General features: G+C 45.7%; 1 protein-coding gene across 1 annotated transcript; it reads left to right on the top strand.

The window, feature by feature from the left end:
* Positions 1-705: 705 nt before the first annotated feature.
* NOB1 (NIN1 (RPN12) binding protein 1 homolog) lies at positions 706-17,296 on the top strand. Its single transcript, XM_038753887.1, has 9 exons — positions 706-783; positions 4,079-4,211; positions 6,285-6,418; positions 8,380-8,451; positions 8,683-8,814; positions 8,916-9,107; positions 11,076-11,173; positions 13,939-14,083; positions 16,623-17,296. Exons 1-9 carry the CDS (start codon positions 706-708, stop codon positions 16,890-16,892), a joined length of 1,254 nt encoding a protein of 417 aa, XP_038609815.1. The 3' UTR covers positions 16,893-17,296.
* The last annotated feature ends 1,847 nt before the right edge of the window (positions 17,297-19,143 follow it).

The raw sequence follows: 19,143 nt of genomic DNA, 5'->3' as shown, positions 1-19,143 counted from the left end.
TGGTTCAGGGAGGATCACTGAGCATACGCGAGGCGAGGTGTACTGGGCCTGCGCAGTGGAGGGTGGAGGGAGGCTCACTGGGCATGCGCGGGCCGAGGCGAATTGGGACTGCTTGGGGGAGGGAGGCTCACTGGGCATGCGCGGGGTGAGGCGTACTGGGCCAGCGCGGTGGAGGGTGGGTGTATATATGGTTGTACATATTTATTACTCTATTTATTTATTTATTTATTTATTTTACTTGTACATTTCTATCCTATTTATTTTATTTTGTTGGTATGTTTGGTTCTGTTCTCTGTCTCCCCCTTTTAGACTGTGAGCCCACTGTTGGGTAGGGACTGTCTCTATGTGTTGCCAATTTGTACTTCCCAAGCGCTTAGTCCAGTGCTCTGCACATAGTAAGCGCTCAATAAATACGATTGATTGATTGATTGATTGATTGAGGGAGGCTCACCGAGCATGCGCGTTGGAGGGAAGCTCACTGGGCATGCGCAGGACGAGGCATACGGGAGCTGCGCGGTGGAGGGAGGCTCACTGGGCATGCGCGGGGCGAGGCGTACTTGGCCCGCGCGGTGGCGGAAGGTTCACTGGGCATGCGCAGGAAGGCTCACTGAGCATGCGCGTTGGAGGGAGGCTCACTGGGCCTGCGCAGGACGAGGCATACCGGAGCCGCGCGGTGGAGGGAGGCTCACTGGGCATGCGCCGAAGATGGCGTCGTCATCGTCGCCGGCTGTGGAGCACGTGGTGGCCGACGCCGGGGCCTTTCTGCAGAACGTGTCGCTGCAGGTACCGCCCTGTCTCGGGGGGGGAACTGCAGAACGGACGGACGGACGGGCGGAGGAGCAACGGCAGCGGGGCTGCAGTGCCCAGCAGAGAGGGCGGGGGCTCATTGAAAGGTCATTCATTCAAGCGTATTTATGAGTCCAGCGCTTAGTACAGTGCTTTGCACATGGTAGATAGGTACAAGATAAATAGGGTAATAAATATGTACAAACATATGGACAGATATACAGGTCGTGGGTTCATTGAAAGTTCATTCAATCGTATTAGTCCAGCGCTTAGTACAATGCTTTGCACATAATAGATAGGTACAAGATAGAGTAATAAATGTGTGCAAACACATGTGCAGATATACAGGTCGTGGGTTCATTGAAATTTCATTCAATCGTATTTATTTGTCCAGCGCTCAGTACAGTGCTTTGCACATAATAGATAGGTACAAGATAAATAGAGTAATAAATATGTACAAACATATGGACAGATATACAGGTCGTGGGTTCATTGAAAGTTCATTCAATCGTATTTATTAGTCCAGTGCTCAGTACAATGCTTTGCACATAATAGATAGGTACAAGATAGAGTAGTAAATATGTACAAACATATGGACAGATATACAGGTCGTGGGTTCATTGAAATTTCATTCAATCGTATTAGTCCAGCGCTTAGTACAATGCTTTGCACATAATAGATAGGTACAAGATAAATAGAGTAATAAATATGTACAAACATATGGACAGATATACAGGTCGTGGGTTCATTGAAATTTCATTCAATCGTATTTATTTGTCCAGCGCTCAGTACAGTGCTTTGCACATAATAGATAGGTACAAGATAAATAGAGTAATAAATACGTACAAACATATGGACAGGTATACAGGTCGTGGGTTCATTGAAATTTCATTCAGTCGTATTTGTCCAGCGCTTAGTACAATGCTTTGCACATAATAGGTAGGTACAAGATAAATAAGTAGAGTAAGAAATATGTACAGATATACAGGTCGTGGGTTCATTGAAATTTCATTCAATCGTATTTATTTGTCCAGCGCTCAGTACAATGCTTTGCACATAATAGATAGGTACAAGATAAATAGAGTAATAAATATGTACAAACATAGGTACATAAATACAGGTCGTGGGTTCATTGAAAGTTCATTCAATCGTATTTATTAGTCCAGCGCCTAGTACAATGCTTTGCACATAGCGCTTAATCAATCAATCGTATTTATTGAGCGCTTACTGTGTGCAGAGCACTGCACTAAGCGCTTGGGAAGGACAAGTTGGCAACATATAGAGACTGTCCCTACCCAACAGTGGGCTCACAGGCTAGAAGGGGGAGACAGACAACAAAACCAAACGTACTAACAAAATAAAATAAATAGAATAGATAGGTACAAGATAAATAGAATAATAAATATGTACAAACATATGTACAGATATACAGCTCGTGGGTTCATTGAAATTTCATTCAGTCGTATTTATTTGTCCAGCGCTCAGTACAGTGCTTTGCACATAATAGATAGGTACAAGATAAATAGAGTAATAAATATGTACAAACATATGTACAGATATACAGGTCGTGGGTTCATTGAAAGTTCATTCAATCGTATTTATTTGTCCAGCGCTTAGTACAATGCTTTGCACATAGCGCTTAATCAATCAGTTAGTCATATTTATTGAGTGCTTACTGTGTGCAGAGCACTGCACTAAGCGCTTGGGAAGGACAAGTTGGCCACATCTAGAGACGGTCACTACCCAACAGCGGGCTCACGGCCTAGAAGGGGGAGACGGACAACAAAACCAAACATATTAACAAAATAAAATAAATAGAATAGATAGGTACAAGTAAAATAGAGTAATAAATATGTACAAACATATGTACAGATATACAGGTCGGGGGTTCATTGAAATTTCATTCAATCGTATTTATTTGTCCAGCGCTCAGTACAATGCTTTGCACATAATAGATAGGTACAAGGTAAATAAATAGAGTAATAAATATGTGCAAACATGTACAGATATACAGGTTGTGGGTTCATTGAAATTTCATTCAATCGTATTTATTTGTCCAGCGCTTAGTACAATGCTTTGCACATAGCGCTTAATCAATCAATCAATCATATTTATTGAGCGCTTACTGTGTGCAGAGCACTGCACTAAGCGCTTGGGAAGGACAAATTGGCAGCATATAGAGACAGTCCCTACCCAACAGTGGCTCACAGTCTAAAATGCCATCGTATTGATTGAGCGCTTACTGTGCGCAGAGCACTGGACTAAGCTCTTCCCGCCACCTGTCAGTTGGGTGGCTTTGGGCCCCTCACTTCTCCGGGCCTCGGTTCCCTCATCTGTCAAATGGGGATTCGTTCATTCATTCAATCGCATTGATTGAGCAGCGCGGCCCAGTGGAAAGAGCCCGGGCTTTGGAGTCAGAGGTCGTGGGTTCGAATCCCGGCCCCGCCACTTGTCTGCTGGGTGACCTTGGGCAAGTCACTTCACTTCTCTGAGCCTCAGTTCCCTCATCTGGAAAATGGGGATGAAGACTGTGAGCCCCATGTGGGACAACCTGATCACTTTGTAGCCCCCCCAGCGCTTAGAACAGTGCTTTGCACATAGTAAGCGCTTAACAAATGCCAACATATTATTATTATTGAGCACTTACTGTGTACGGAGCACTGGACTAAACACTTGGGAAGTACAAATCGGCAACATCTGGAGACGGCCCCTAATAATAATAATGGCATTTATTAAGCACTTACTATGTGCCAAGCCCTGTTCCAAGCGCTGGGGAGGTTCCAAGGTGATCAGGTGGTCCCACGGGGCGCTCACAGCCTTCATCCCCATTTTACAGGTGAGGTAACTAAGGCACAGAGAAGTTAAGTGACTTCATTCATTCATTCATTCATTGAGAAGCAGCGTGGTTCAGTGGAAAGAGCCCGGGCTTTGGAGTCAGAGGTCGTGGGTTCAAATCCCAGCTCCACCACTTGTCAGCTGTGTGACTGTGGGCAAGTCACTTCTTTGTGCCTCAGTTACCTCATCTATAAAATGGGGATGAAGACTGTGAGCCCCCCGTGGGACAACCCGATCGCCTTGGGACCTCCCCAGCGTTTAGAACAGTGCTTTGCACATAGTAAGCGCTTAGTAAATGCCATCATTATTATTAGTAGTAGTAATGATGATGGTGGTGGTATTTGTTAAGCACTTACCATGGGCGAAGCACTGTTTTTAGCGCTAAGACTTCAAGTGGGACCTTCCCCTGACACCCCCTCCTCCCCCCTTCCCTGTTCCCGGCTGGTGTCTTTCCCAGGATATCGGGAAAACCATCTACACCATCAAAGAAGTGGTCAGCGAGATCCGGGACAAAGCCACCAGGAGACGGCTGGCCGTGCTGCCCTACGAGCTGCACTTCAGAGAGCCGTACCCGCAGTACGTCAGGCTCGGTGAGTCCCAACCCGCTCAGTTGTGTTTCTTGAGCGCTTCCCGTGTGCAAAGCGCTGTACTAAGCGCTTGGAAGAGTACAGTCCCAGCTCCGCCAATTGTCAGCCGTGTGACTTTGGGCCAGTCACTTCACTTCTCTGGGCCTCAGTTACCTCATCTGGAAAAATGGGGATTAAATCTGTGAGCCCCACGAGGGACAACCTGATCACCTTGTAACCTCCCCAGCGCTTAGAACAGTGCTTTGCACACAGTAAGCGCTTAATAAATGCCATTATTATTACAGTGTAACAACAGGCACGCTCCTGCTCACGACGAGTTCACGGTCTAGAGGGGGAGGCAGAAATAAATAAACTCCGAGAGGACCCACTGACATTTCCCTCCTTCCTCTCCCCTTCTCCATCCCCACCGTCTTACCTCCTTCCCTTCCCCACAGCACCTGTATATATGTTTGTACACATCTATTACTGTATTTATTTATTTTACTTGTACATATCTATTCTATTTATTTTATTTTGTTAGTATGTTTTGTTTTGTTCTTTGTCTCCCCCTTCTAGACTGTGAGCCCACTGTTGGGTAGGGACTGTCTCTATATGTTGCCAACTTGTACTTCCCAAGCGCTTAGTACAGACATCAGTGTAAATAAATAAACTCCGAGAAGACCCACCGACATTTCCCTCCTTCCTCTCCCCCTCGTCCCCCTCTCCATCCCCACCATCTTATCTCCTTCCCTTCCCCACAGCACCTGTATATATGTATATATGTTTGTACATATTTATTACTCTATTTATTTATTTTACTTGTACATATCTATTCTATTTATTTTATTTTGTTAATATGTTCGGTTTTGTTCTCTGTCTCCCCCTTCTAGACTGTGAGCCCACTGTTGGGTAGGGACTGTCTCTATATGTTGCCAACTTGTACTTCCCAAGCGCTTAGTACGGTGCTGTGCACACAGTAAGCATTCAATAAATACTGTTGATTGATTGATTGATTTCCCCTCATCAGTCACTCATGTTTATTGAACCCTCACTGTGTGCAGTACATGGGAGAGTTTAGTCTCACAGAGTTGGTAGACACATTCCCCTGCCCTTAAGGAGCTTACACGGATGGTAGGGTCATTTTGGGGTGATTGGCAGTGTCACCCTACATTCAACCAGACCCTGCTTTTTAAGTTCGCAGTGTTTGGCCCAAAGTCCCAGCCCAGCCTACATGGGCCTTGGGACAAGATCTGGACACTTGCCCAGAGAAGCAGCGTGGACCAGTGGAAAGAGCCCGGGCTGTGCCGTCAGAGGTCATGGGTTCAAATCCCCACTCCACCAATTGTCAGCTGTGTGACTTTGGGCAAGTTGCTTCACTTCTCTGGGCCTCAGTTCCCTCATCTGTAAAATGGGGGTTAAGACTGAGCCCCCCGTGGGACAACCTGATAACCTTGTAGCCTCCCCAGCGCTTAGAACAGTGCTTTGCACATAGTAAGCGCTTAATAAATGCCATTATTATTATTCTTTTTTTCAAGCGCTTAGTACAGTGCTCTGCACACAGTAAGCGCTCAGTAAATACGATTGATGATTGGTGATGCTTTGCACATAGTAAGCGCTTAATAAACACCATCGATATTATTATTAGAAGAGCCCTGGAAGGGGCTTGCAGGTTGGTGGCTTTTTTTGGGAAGCCTGTGGAGAGTTTTGGGCTTTGCCGATTATCTCTGGCAGCATGAGGAATTCCGGGCTCATCTGAGCCTCTTTGGGGTTCCTGAAGCCACAGCGCCTGTATTTTTCCCCACATTTCAGTGTCTAAATCAGGCATGTACCTAATTCAGTCACTGAAAAGAGATGGGGACAGAAGAAAATTGTAACCCCCCCTGCCTCTCAATGGGCCACAGAGCTAGAGGGATTGTGTCGCTGGGTTTCCTCCCTTAGTAGCAGGGACCGCCTTTGCTACTTTGGGTGAAACAAGCCTGAGAAAAGGCATCTCTTCTGTTCTTCGTAAGAGCTTGAGCCTGGTGAGTTGAGGTTTCATTGGATGATATGACTTTGGTGTTCTAAATAACCCTTAAACTGGAAATCTCTTGGTTATAGTGACAGAATTCTCAAAAAAGACCGGAGATTATCCCAGCCTCTCAGCTACAGATCTGCAGGTGTTGGCACTCACCTACCAGTTGGAAGCAGAACACGTCGGGGTGGCTCACCTAAAGAAAGAACCGGAACGAAAGGTAAAAAATAGAGTCCCACCTAGAGTGGACAATAAGGAAATGTTAATGAACTGCTCTTCTTCCCCCAGTTCCCCTGTCCTTTTTCAAACAGATTCCATCATAATGTTACACTGAGCTGAATTTGACTTAATTAAATCAAGCAATGGTACTTGTTGAGTGCAGAGCACTGTACTAAGCGCTTGGGAGAGTACAACAGAATTAGCATATGGGTTCTCTGCCAGTAACTTGTTTACAGTCTAGAGGGGGAGACCGACATTAATATGAATAAGTAATTTATAATGGATGATATAAGGATACAAGGGCTGTGGGGTTGGGGAGAAGAGCAAATGTCCAAAGGTCACAGATCCAAGTGCTTGGCAACACAGGAGAGCGGGCCAGGGAAAAGAGGGTTTAATAGGGGAAAGATTCTTGGAGAAAATGTGACCTTAATGCTTTGGAGGTGGGTAGAGTGGTGGTCTGGCATATCAATCAATCAATCGTATTTATTGAGCGCTTACTATGTGCAGAGCACTGTACTAAGCGCTTGGGAAGTACAAATTGGCAACACATAGAGACAGTCCCTACCCAACAGTGGGCTCACAGTCTAAAAGGGGGAGACAGAGAACAGAACCAAACATACCAACAAAATAAAATAAATAGGATAGAAATGTACAAGTAAAATAAATAAATAAATAGAGTAATAAATATGTACAACCATATATACATATATACAGGTGCTGTGGGGAAGGGAAGGAGGTAAGATGGGGGGATGGAGAGGGGGACGAGGGGGAGAGGAAGGAAGGGGCTCAGTCTGGCATATATGGAGGAGCGGGGAGGATGTGGGAAAGGGGTCGGGGGCCGGGCAGATGAGAATGGGACACAAAGGGTTAGCTGCTGCTAGAGTGGAGTGTGCAGGCTGAGTTATAGTAGGAGATTAGTGAGGTGAGGTAGGGTAGAGCAAGCTGATTGAATGCTGAGTTTCTGTTTGATGCAGAGGTTGATCGGGCAGCCGTTGGAAGCTCTCAAGTTGGGAGACACAGACTGAAAGTTTCCCTTGATAAATGATGGCTACAGCAGAGTGAAGTGTGGGTTGGAGTGGGGAGAGGCAGTAATCAAGGCGGGATAGGAAAAGTGCTTGGAGCAGCATGGTAGCAGTTTAGATGGAGAGGAAAGGGTGGATTTTAACATCATCATCATCATCAGTCGTATTTATTGAGCGCTTACTATGTGCAGAGCACTGTACTAAGAGCTTGGGAAGTACAAATTGGCAACATATAGAGACAGTCCCTACCCAACAGTGGGCTCACAGTCTAAAAGTTTAACAGTACTGTGAAGGTTGAACCGACAGGATCTGGTGAAAGATTGAGTTTGTGGGTGGAATGAGAGAGATGAGTCGAGGACAACGCAGAGGTTAGGGGTTTGGGAGAGAGTGGAGGGTCTAGAGTAATTGCCTGGAGTAATCAAATTTGGGGGAAGAAATAAGAAATGCATTGCCACCTTTGGTTACGGCTGTCATCGGATCAGAAGCCTTAATGGAATGCTTGCTCCCTTCTTGGGAGCTTTCCTTACCAATTTGTTGACAAGTGCATTTTAGAGCTGTTAATGGTTATGGTATTAAATGCTTACAGTGTGCTAAGTATTGTGCTGTGCCGTGGGGTAGATACAAGACAGTTGGATTGGACCCAGTCCCAATCCCACAGGAGGCTCAGAAGGTGAAAGGAAGGAAGGACAGATGAGGAAACTGAGACATAAAGAAATAAAGTGACCCGGCAATGTTCAAATGTAGACAATCCATTGTTGCTGTTTGGGAGTTTTCTTCTGGCAAATACTGAATTCGTAAACTGTTCTGCCTGTGAGAATGCAGTTGCTGGAAATGACTGTTAGATGAAGTTTTCATCTGAAAAGTTAAGCTTTAAAGCAGTGTTAGGTGCTGTCCTCGTGTTTCTGGTTTTTCTTTGTGGACTCTCAATGTGCTTCTTTAGGTTCATGTGAGCTCAGTGATGCAGCACCCCGAAGCCCCTGTACATGTTGCTGGTTTCCACCTACCTTCCAAGGTAATTTCCACATTGTCGTCTGCAAACTCTGCTTTTTTTCCCCTGCCCTTCGACTCCACAGTTCGGGGGTCCCAGCTCATTGTTGCTGGTCCTTGCTTGCCTGCTCTCAGATTTTGGAGAGAATGTGGCTCAGTTTGTCCAACTTTACCTGCCCTTGGCTTATGGATAATTACTTTAAAACTTCACATTCTGGAGAATGGTATAAATCACTTCCTCTCCTGAAAACCTTAGGCCAGAGTTGTCAAGGAAACCCTATGCCCCAAGACCCTTGCAGCAGAAGCGGAGGACCCAGAGTTCAGCTCCTTTCAGTTTTGGAGAAACCCTCTGCCCAGAATTGATGATGACGATCTGCGGGCGTTGCTGGTGAGAGGCGGTCTTTTCTATTCGAGTCCCTCGGCATCACAACTCGCCCCCCTCGGCCGCTGCTTTCCCACGCTGGCTGTTCATTCGCTCCTAAATTTCAGACCGGGGAAAATCAGGACGGTTCGAGCGAGGAGGAAGAGGATGGAAGTACGGACAGGACATCTGAGGATAGTGACGACGATGAAGGGTGGATAACCCCCAGCAATATTAAGCAGGTGCAACAGGAATTGGGACACTGTGATGTTCCGGACAACGTGCGGGTCGGCTGTGTGACCACGGACTTTGCCATGCAGGTAGGGCCTGCCTCAGCCCCCCGACCCGGGCCTTTTGAGAGGGTGTGGGTGGGCACTCGGGGATTTTGGGTTATGTGCATTATACTAAGCCTTTGGGAGAGTAATAATAATAATGATAATAATATTTGTTAAGTGCTTACAATGTGCCAAGCACTGTTCTAAGTGCTGGAGTAGTTACAAAGTAATCAGGTTGTCCCACTTGGTGCCTCAGTCTTCATCCCTGTTTTACAGATGAGGTAACTGAGGCCCAGAGAAGTGAAGTGACTTGCCCAAAGTCACTCTGCTAACAAGTGGCGGAGCTGGGATTAGAACCCACGACCTCCGACTCCTAAACCCGGGCTCTTTCCACTAAACCATGCTGCTTTTCTATTCATTCATTCATTCAATCGTATTTATTGAGCGCTTACTGTGTGCAGAGCACTGGACGTAAGCGCTTGGGAAGTACAAGTTGGCAACATATATAGAGACGGTCCCTACCCAACAGCGGGCTTATAGTCTGGAAGGGGGAGACAGGCAACAAAACAAAACATATTAACAAAATAAAATCAATAGAATAGTAAATCTGTACAAGTAAAATAGAGTAATATGTACAAACATATATACAGGTGCTGTGGGGAGGGGAAGGAGGTAAGGTGGGGGGGATAGAGAGACGGAGAAGCATATGACCCAAAGCAATTTTGCCCTTTTTTTTTTTTTAATGAGTTAAAACAGGCTATGTACAAGTTGATTTTAGAACATAAATTTTCCTTAACCTACTAGAAAAGGATACAGTGCTTTGTCAGAAGTAATTTTCTAAGTGGAAAGAGGCCTACAGTGAAGCAAATTGAAATTGAACTGTCACCTAGGGGGAAGAACGGTTGCAACTGTTACTAGGGAGAGTAGGGAAAGAGCAAAGACAGAGTTTGAAATACATGTGGGGTATAATGGAGTTGGTAAGTCCAAGCCCTACCCACAAGGAACTTACATTCTAGAGGGATTTCGTTCCCTGTCAGCAACATCCTCTTCATCAACATTTACCGAGTGCCTTCGGTATGGAGAGCATTGTTTTCAGCACTTTGGTTCCGTGCAGAAGAAGCCCAAGGACTGGTCCATGCCTTTTAAGTGGCTTGCACTGTGGGGAGAGAAGCACACACACACTCTGATGAGTATCCACAAGTTAAAGAGTGTGAGAACTGGTGAAATAAATGAAAAGCGATTGAGGGAATAGCGTGACTGGGACGGCAAGGCGATTGAAAAGGAATCAATCAAAAGGAGTCACCATGATTGTTGCAAAAGGGTTTGGGAGTCCAGGAAGACGTTCCAAGATAATAGTGATAATAATAGTATTTGTTAAGCGCTTACTGTTCCAGAAATTAGAGAAATGACTTAAGCAGCAGTGGTAAAGAGTGAGGGGACATGTGGGGTGAATTGTGTAGGAGAGCAGGAGCTCGGGAGAAGTGGGCAGCAGATAAAGGGGAAACCAACCTTTTTCCTCTTGCTATAAAATGCTTTGCTGCCACGTTTGGGCTGTTTGGGAATTAGACTGTGAGCCCACTGTTGGGTAGGGACCGTCTCTATATGTTGCCAACTTGTACGGTGCTCTGCACACAGTAAGCACTCAATAAATACGATTGAATGAATGAATAAATAGAATAACTGTTTTCCTGTAAGACTAAATAGTACCAACCTTCAATTCATAATGGTTGATTTCTCATGAGCAAGAACAAGAATCCTCCCAGCAGGATTTGGGGTAAAGGAATAGTGATTCCCTTTCCCCATTCAGATTCTGATGAATCTAATGGACAGTTACAGCACTTTGAAAAGGGCTTAACAAATGACACTAGAAAAACAAAAATTACCCATAATAAAACCCGTGTGAGCAATGCTTTGCCACATCGTTTGATTCATAGGCCAGAAGATGGCATGCATGATGAAGGCTTCTCGTTCTAAAAAAGCTTTTGCATTTTCTTTTTGACCTTTCTTATTTAGAATGTTTTGCTCCAGCTGGGGCTCCATGTGCTGGCAGTGAGTGGAATGGTGATTCGGGAGGCCAGAAGCTACATACTGCGTTGTCATGGCTGTTTTAAGTACGTATAACTACTGTATTTTGTCTCCTTTGAGCCTCTTTCTGCCGAAATGGTTGTCATAAAACCTCACTCCGATGCTGCCCCTGATCCCTCCTCATTAACGCGAGTCAGCTTGGCTTATGAAGCTTTGTGTTCCCTGTGAACCGGTAAGGAGAAGCTACACGACCTTCCTTAGGAAAGCAGGTTTGGCTCAAACTCCCCAAACTTTACCTGCCAGTGGAGTCTCCATTGGAAAGAGCTTCCCTGTGTCCAGGGAGTAGCTTACTAAGGGAGACGGGCGTTTCGAGGCAGAAAAAACTGGACCAACCTTGGGAGAGCTTTTTGAGCCAAGTCTTTGCATGGAAGGACACTTGGGGACAAAGTCTGAGAGGAATCTAATGGTGAAAGGCAGTTCTCTCGAGGAAAGGAAGGACATTGATAAAGATAACGGGTTGAGCTTCAGTGCTCTGCACACAGTAAGTGCTCAAATACGATTGAATGAATGAATGACTGAAGGGACACTTGGGGACAAAGTCTGAGAGGAATCTAATGGTGAAAAGCAGTTCTCTCGAGGAAAGGAAGGACATTGATAACGGGTTGAGCTTGAAGGTTGATTATTCTATGTATTTTATTTTGTTAATATGTGTTGTTTTGTTCTCTGTCTCCCCCTTCTAGACTGTGAGCCCGCTGTTGGGTAGGGACCATCTCTATATGTTGCCAACTTGGACTTCCCAAGTGCTTAGTACAGTGCTTTGCACACAGTAAGCGTTCAGTAAATACGATTGAATGAATGAACGAATGAAAGGACACTTGGGGACAAAGTCTGAGGAATCTCATGGTGAAAAGCAATTCTCTCAAGAGGAAAGGAAGGACATTGATAAAGATAACGGGTTGAGCTTGAAGGTTGATTATTCTATTTATTTTATTTTGTTAATATGTTTTGTTTAGTTCTCTGTCTCCCCCTTCTAGACTGTGAGCCCTCCATTGGGTAGGGACCGTCTCTATATGTTGCCAACTTGGACTTCCCAAGCGCTTAGTACAGGGCTCTGCACACAGTAAGCGCTCAATAAATACGATTGAATGAATGAATGAATGAATGAAAGGACACTTGGGGACAAAGTCTGAGAGGAATCTCATGGTGAAAAGCAATAGCAATTCTCAAGAGGAAAGGAAGCACATTGATAAAGATAACGGGTTGAGCTTGAAGGTTGATTATTCTATTTATTTTTATTTTGTTAATATGTTTTGTTTTGTTCTCTGTCTCCCCTTTCTAGACTGTGAGCCCACTGTTGGGTAGGGACTGTCTCTGTATGTTGCCAACTTGGACTTCCCAAGCGCTTAGTACAGTGCTCTGCACACAGTAAGCGCTCAATAAATACGATTGAATGAATGAATGAATGAATGAAAGGACACTTGGGGACAAAGTCTGAGAGGAATCTCATGGTGAAAAGCAATAGCAGTTCTCTCAAGAGGAAAGGAAGGACATTGATAAAGATAACGGGTTGAGCTTGAAGGTTGATTATTCTATTTATTTTATTTTGTTAATATGTTTTGTTTTGTTCTCTGTCTCCCCCTTCTAGACTGTGAGCCCACTGTTGGGTAGGGACTGTCTCTGTATGTTGCCAACTTGGACTTCCCAAGCGCTTAGTACAGTGCTTTGCACACAGTAAGCGCTCAATAAATACGAATGAATGAAAGGACACTTGGGGACAAAGTCTAAGAGGAATCTCATGGTGAAAAGCAATCCTCTCAAGAGGAAAGGAAGGACATTGGTAAAGATAACGGGTTGAGCTTGAAGGTTGATTGAAAGTTGGAAGTCTAGGTTCTACCTTTGTGCAGCTGAGCTGCAGTTTAACCTGGAGGGTCTTCTGTCATCATCATCATCATCAATCGTATTTATTGAGCGCTTACTGTGTGCAGAGCACTGTACTAAGCGCTTGGGAAGTACAAATTGGCAACATATAGAGACAGTCCCTACCCAACAGTGGGCTCACAGTCTAAAAGGGGGAGACAAAACCGAACATACTAACAAAATAAAATAAATAGAGTAGATGATAAAATAAATAGAATAGATAATAAAATAAATAGAATAGATATAAAATAAGCACCTGTTACTTTAAACTGGTCATTTTTTAGACTGTGAGCCCACTGTTGGGTAGGGACTGTCTCTATGTGTTGCCAATCTGTACTTCCCAAGCGCTTAGTACAGTGCTCTGCACATAGTAAGCGCTCAATAAATACGATTGATTGATTACAATATTTGAGTGCCTGCTAGATTCTGAGCATTGTAAGGTATTTACGGAAGCAGAGGAACTAAGACACAGTCCCTGCCCTCAGGGAGCTAACAGTGAGGATAAGCAGAGTTAATAGAGGAAGAATAAATAGACACAAGTGGATTAAACATCTTTAACAGATTAGTATGTAAGAGCATCGAAATGGCTGAGAGACTAGGATGACCAATTAAGCGAAGGATTAATCCGGGACTGCCTCTCGGAGGAGGTGGCTTTTTAGAAGGGTTTTGAAGAGGAGGGTGAGGTACGGTCGAACTGATTGGGGAGTGCATTCAAAGGTAGCAGGTGAGACATGATTAGAAGGTTGGTTTGGGAGGAGTGAAGCAGATTTGTGACAAAAGTCTACTTACCCATCCCCTGCCCATGGGCGGGTGGGGTAAAGGCTGTTCTCCTTCAGCCCTTCTGAGACATGTGAGTGAGCTGAGAAGGATGATTAAGGAGCTTTGGTTGAGATTTGTTGCTTATGCCTCCAGCATCTCCTCCTCTCTTCTCTAGGACAACGTCTGACATGAACAAAGTCTTCTGCGCATACTGCGGCAACAAGACACTGAAAAAAGTGGCAGTGACCATCACCGACAACGGCGACCTTCACATGCATTTCTCCCGCAACCCCAAGGTGCTGAATGCCCGCGGGCTCCGGGTAAGAGGCCGATCCCTTGTTTATCCCAACAGAGCAGAGCCTGCAGTTTGGTTGGGGGATAGGTACCCCGAGAAAGAAGCACTCATTGCAGCAGAATTGGAAAGGAAAGGACAAGCAGAACAAAACAAACCAGCCACAACTCTTAAACAGTTTCCAGATGAGCTCCGTCCCACTCAGCCAGACCAGGCGGAAATTTTGGCAGTTTGAATGAGAAATTTTGACTTGATTTCTCAAGCAGTCAGCTTTCATAACAGCTATTAATATTCCCTGGAAGTCTACCTCTGCCAATCCCCTCTCCAGAGGCACACACTTCCAGGCCTTTTTTCAACTTAGCTGTGAAAACAGCGAGTGAGTTTTTATGGTCCTACTCCCTCAGTAGCTTAAAGGCTTTCAGGGTACAAAATAGCCCTAAGCCCTCTCCTAGGAGAAGGCTATGAACATAAAGGGGTGCATTTGACACTTTCACACTGCAACTTAATGTGAGAAAAGTTTTTGCTTTCTGGTTACTGAAGATTCTATAATTTGGCAAAATACAGCTGTTTTTTAAGGATAAGAGGCAGAATGGGACAGAACAAGTAGGGGGTTGGATTTATTTATTGTACATATTTATTACTCTATTTATTTTACTTGTACATATCTATTCTATTATATATGTATATATGTTTGTGCGTATTTATTACTCTATTCATTTTATTCGTACATATCTATTCTATTTATTTTATTTTGTTAGTATGTTTGGTTTTGTTCTCTGTCTCCCCCTTTTAGACTGTGAGCCCACTGTTGGGTAGGGACTGTCTCTATATGTTGCCAGTTTGTACTTCCCAAGCGCTTAGTACATTGCTCTGCACATAGTAAGCGCTCAGTAAATACGATTGATGATGATGATGATGATTTTATTTTGTTAGTATGTTTGGTTTTGTTCCCTGTCTCCCCCTTTTAGACTGTGAGCCCACTTTTGGGTAGGGACTGTAAATGTTGCCAACTTGTACTTCCCAAGCGCTTAGTACAGTGCTCTGCACAAAGTAAGCGCTCAATAAATACGATTGATTATCAAGCGGCAGCTTGGTTCAGTGCTGAGGTTGCCCTTGCTTTCTTGTGTGGTGGCTGAAGAGGGAGAGGGGGCTGTTGTCATGTTGGGGTGTTTATTTTTCTTTGCCAGAGTGAGGAACTTGGCTAGTAGTTTCGTAGGAAAGTGTTGGGAGGTGTATCTGTGTGGCTGGGAAGTCTTATTTGTGTTTGATTCATTCATTCATTCATGCAATCGTATTTATTGAGCGCTTACCGTGTGCAGAGCACTGGACTAAGTGCTTGGGAAATCCAAGTTGGCAACGTATAGAGACAGTCCCTACCCAAACAGTGGGCTCACAGTCTAGAAGGGGGAGGCAGACAACAAAACAAAACATATTAACAAAATAAAATAAATAGAATACATATGTACAAGTAAAATAAATAGAATAATAAATATGTACAAACATATATACAGGTGCTGTGGGGAGGGGAAGGACATAAGGGGAGGGGGAGGAGGGGGAGAGGAAGGTGGGGGCTCAGTTTGATGAAGAGTTGAAAGTATGGGTGGGTTGTTGCCTTGGGCCAAGTATCTGATACCTCCAAGACAAGACTCTTGTTAACGTTTTTTATGGTATTTAAGTGCTTACTATCAGTCAATCAATAAGTTGTATTTATTGAGCGCTTACTGTGTGCAGAGCACTGCACTAAGCGCTTGGGAAGTACAAGTTGGCAACATATAGAGACAGTCCCTACCCAACAGTGGGCTCACAGTCTAGAAGGGGGAGACAGAGAACAAAACCAAACATATTAACAAAATAGAATAGATACGTACAAGTAAAATAAATAGAGTAATAAATATGTACAAACATATATACATATATACAGGTGCTGTCAGGAAGGGAAGGGGGTAAGACGGTGGGGATGGAGAGGGGGACGAGGGGGAGAGGAAGGAGGGGGCTCAGTGTGGGAAGGCCTCCTGGAGGAGGTGAGCTCTCAGTAGGGCCCTGAAGGGAGGAAGAGAGCTAGCTTGGCGGATGTGCCAGGCACTGGTCTATGCGCTAGGTTAGGTACAAGTAATCAGGTTGGACACAATCCACGTCCCACGTGGGGCTCACAATTAAAATCCCCATTTTACAATGGGGTAACTGAAGCACAGAGAAGTGAAGTGACTTGCCCATGGTCACACAACAGACAAGTGGTGATCCAAGACCAGCACCCAGGTCCTTCCAACTCCCAGGCCTATGCTCTATCCTCTAGGCCGTGCTGCTTTACGTCTCATTAAAAGAGTTGAGCCACGGTCCTGATTCCCATCTAGCCACAGGGCTACCTGTGCCCAGTGTGGAGACATGGGTAACCCAGTAGTGAGACTAATAGTTCAAGCTACAGATAGCCACAGCCGACACAGGGACCACATAAACCACGCTCACGCCTAACCACAGGTTGGCCCCAACTCCCCCCGGGCAGTGCCACATGGTTATGCCATCCCCCCCCATACTCTTAACCTTAGCCCCCTTGGTTCCCCACTTTGCAGTATTCGCTTCCTGCGCCCAGAGGCGGAAAGCACGCCAACAACCCGCATCTAGCGGAGGACCAGCGCTTCCCCCAGCAGCGGTTATCCCGAAAGGCCCGACAGAAAACGAACGTCTTCGACCCCGCGTACCTCGCCGGCGTGTCTCCCTTCGCCGAGAACGACGTCTACAGCCGGGCGGCCACGCTCCAGATCCGGGACGGGTCGCTGGGGGCAGGCCGCAGGCGCCTCAACCCCAATGCGGCCAACAAGAAGTTTGTGAAGCGGAGGTGATCGGCCAAGGGAAGGCCTCAGACGGAGCGATGGGATCACGGCTGGAGATCTCCCCCTCAACCCCCCGGCAGTGTGGAGTTCTGGGAAGAAAGCACCAAGACTAGCCACGGGAGTGTCTCTCACTGGCAGCCTTTCCGTGTGCTTTAGGATTCCCACAGCCATCAGCTAGAGTGGCACTGAATATGGGGATTTGCTTCTAGAAGACTGTCTGACAGCAGGGAGTCACCCCTTGGCAGAAAAGGGGGGCTCTGAAGGTCCGGAGGAGTTAACATTAGCTGAAGAGTTAACGGAGAAACCTTAGAAGCAATATTCCGAAGCACCTTTCCGATACCAAATCCCTCCCCTCCGCGTTTTAAGAGGGGAAAGTTGCATCCTTTTTTCTAATAAATGTGGTGGTTAACTTATGGGCTTCCTTTCGTTTAAGAGTAATCCAGACCCTCAGGACAACTGAAGACAAATTCGTAGCCCAGAAATAATCACTCTTATTGTTTTAGTCAGGACCCAAGCCAGGGAATGCTCTATTTAGAGGTGGCTAGGAAGATAGAGGATCCTTTTTTTAGAAGCTTCAAGGTGTTGCCAACTATTGGATCTGTAGTCCCGCTTCACTGGGATAACCGGTTTAATTGATTATAGGGGAAAAGCAAGATTTCATCTTGCCTTCTTTCGGCCTTCCTACATCTCTTAATAGGGCTAGATAGAGCAGGTGATAGTAAACACTCCATCTTCCCAGTCTAAAAGATCCCCCAAACTGCTGCTGTGCCGCTCTCCCAGGGACCCAATTATTTTAAGGTAGAAGAGGAGCCAAGTGAACGAGAAACTTACCCCAGCCTCTCTGGGCTCGGACGGCACCGTCCTCACTACTTTTATTGCGGCCCCAGCCGAGGGCTTCCAAGTGAGGGGAAGTGTCTCGGGGAAGACGTGGGTGGCGGGCAGGGTCCGTGTGTGGGAGCAGAAGCTCCGAAGCCTCGCGGTGAAAATGGGAAAGATGCTCCGGCTGGTGCCTGGAAACAGAAGTGTAAAGGGGGTGGATGTGAAATTCTGCTACTCCGCTGTTACCCTTCCTGCCCAAACCTTTTCACGTCCCTCTTCTGTTGCTGTCACCTTTCTACGGATCCAGGGAGGAGCTAACGCCTTGCAGCTCTACTTCCCTTGATTTTTTTTCGACTTCCCAGCAACTCCTGGTTTTACCCCCTTCGTCTGGTTAAAGCAAGTGAGAGGGAAAGAGCCAGTGGATTTTTTAATATAGATAACAGAACTGTTCCCCGAGCTCCTCTAAGGATGGCACCTGGAGAGTTTCCTGTACTCTACCAGTCTCGGCTGTGGAGGGCCTTGCAGCTCTACTTCCCTTGATTTTTTTTCGACTTCCCAGCAATTCCTGGTTTTACCCCCTTCGTCTGGTTAAAGCAAGTGAGAGGGAAAGAGCCAGTAGATTTTTTAATATGGATAACAGAAGTGTAACCTCCTGTGTTCCCCGTGCTCCTCTCAGGATGGCATCTGGAGAGTTTCCCCTACTCTACCAGTCTCGGCTGGGGAGGGAGAGGCAAGCGGAGGCATTCATTCATTCAATCGTATTTATTGAGCGCTTACTGTGTGCAGAGCACGTACTAAGTGCCTACCTTGGGCAGTGGCTAGTGAGCGGGAGGCAATTTGCTACAAGTCAAAACTCACCCGTGCCGGGGAACAGCAGCACGGGAGAGAGTCGAGGGAGACTCAAGTTCACTGTGCGGAAGAGGGCAATGGTAAACCACTTCTGGATTTTTTTACCAAGAAAACTATGGATTCGCTACCAATCAGTCGTATTTATTGAGCGCTTACTGTGTGCAGAGCACTGTACTAAGCGCTTAGGAAGTACAAGTTGGCAATGACTGCAGATGGTTAATTTGTTTTGTTGTCTGTCTCCCCCTTCTATCAATCAATCATTTATTGAGCACTTACTGTGTGCAGAGCACTATACTACGCTTGGGAAGTACAAGTTGGCAATGACTGCAGAAGGTTAATATGTTTTGTTGGCTGTCTCCCCCTTCTATCAATCAATCATATTTATTGAGCACTTACTGTGTGCAGAGCACTGTACTAAGCGCTTGGGAAGTACAAGTTGGCAATGACTGCAGATGGTTAATGTGTTTGGTTTTGTTGTCTGTCTCCCCCTTCTAGACTGAGCCCACTGTTGGGTAGGGACCGTCTCTAGACGTTGCCAACTTGTATTTCCCAAACGCTTAGTACAGTGCTCTGCATCATCATCATCAATCGC

Source organism: Tachyglossus aculeatus, chromosome 11, assembly GCF_015852505.1.
Source record: "Tachyglossus aculeatus isolate mTacAcu1 chromosome 11, mTacAcu1.pri, whole genome shotgun sequence".
In the NCBI taxonomy this organism is placed as follows: Eukaryota; Metazoa; Chordata; class Mammalia; order Monotremata; family Tachyglossidae; genus Tachyglossus; species Tachyglossus aculeatus.
The sequence above is the reverse complement of the archived record's forward strand: the minus strand, read 5'-3'. Positions and strand labels throughout refer to the sequence as shown.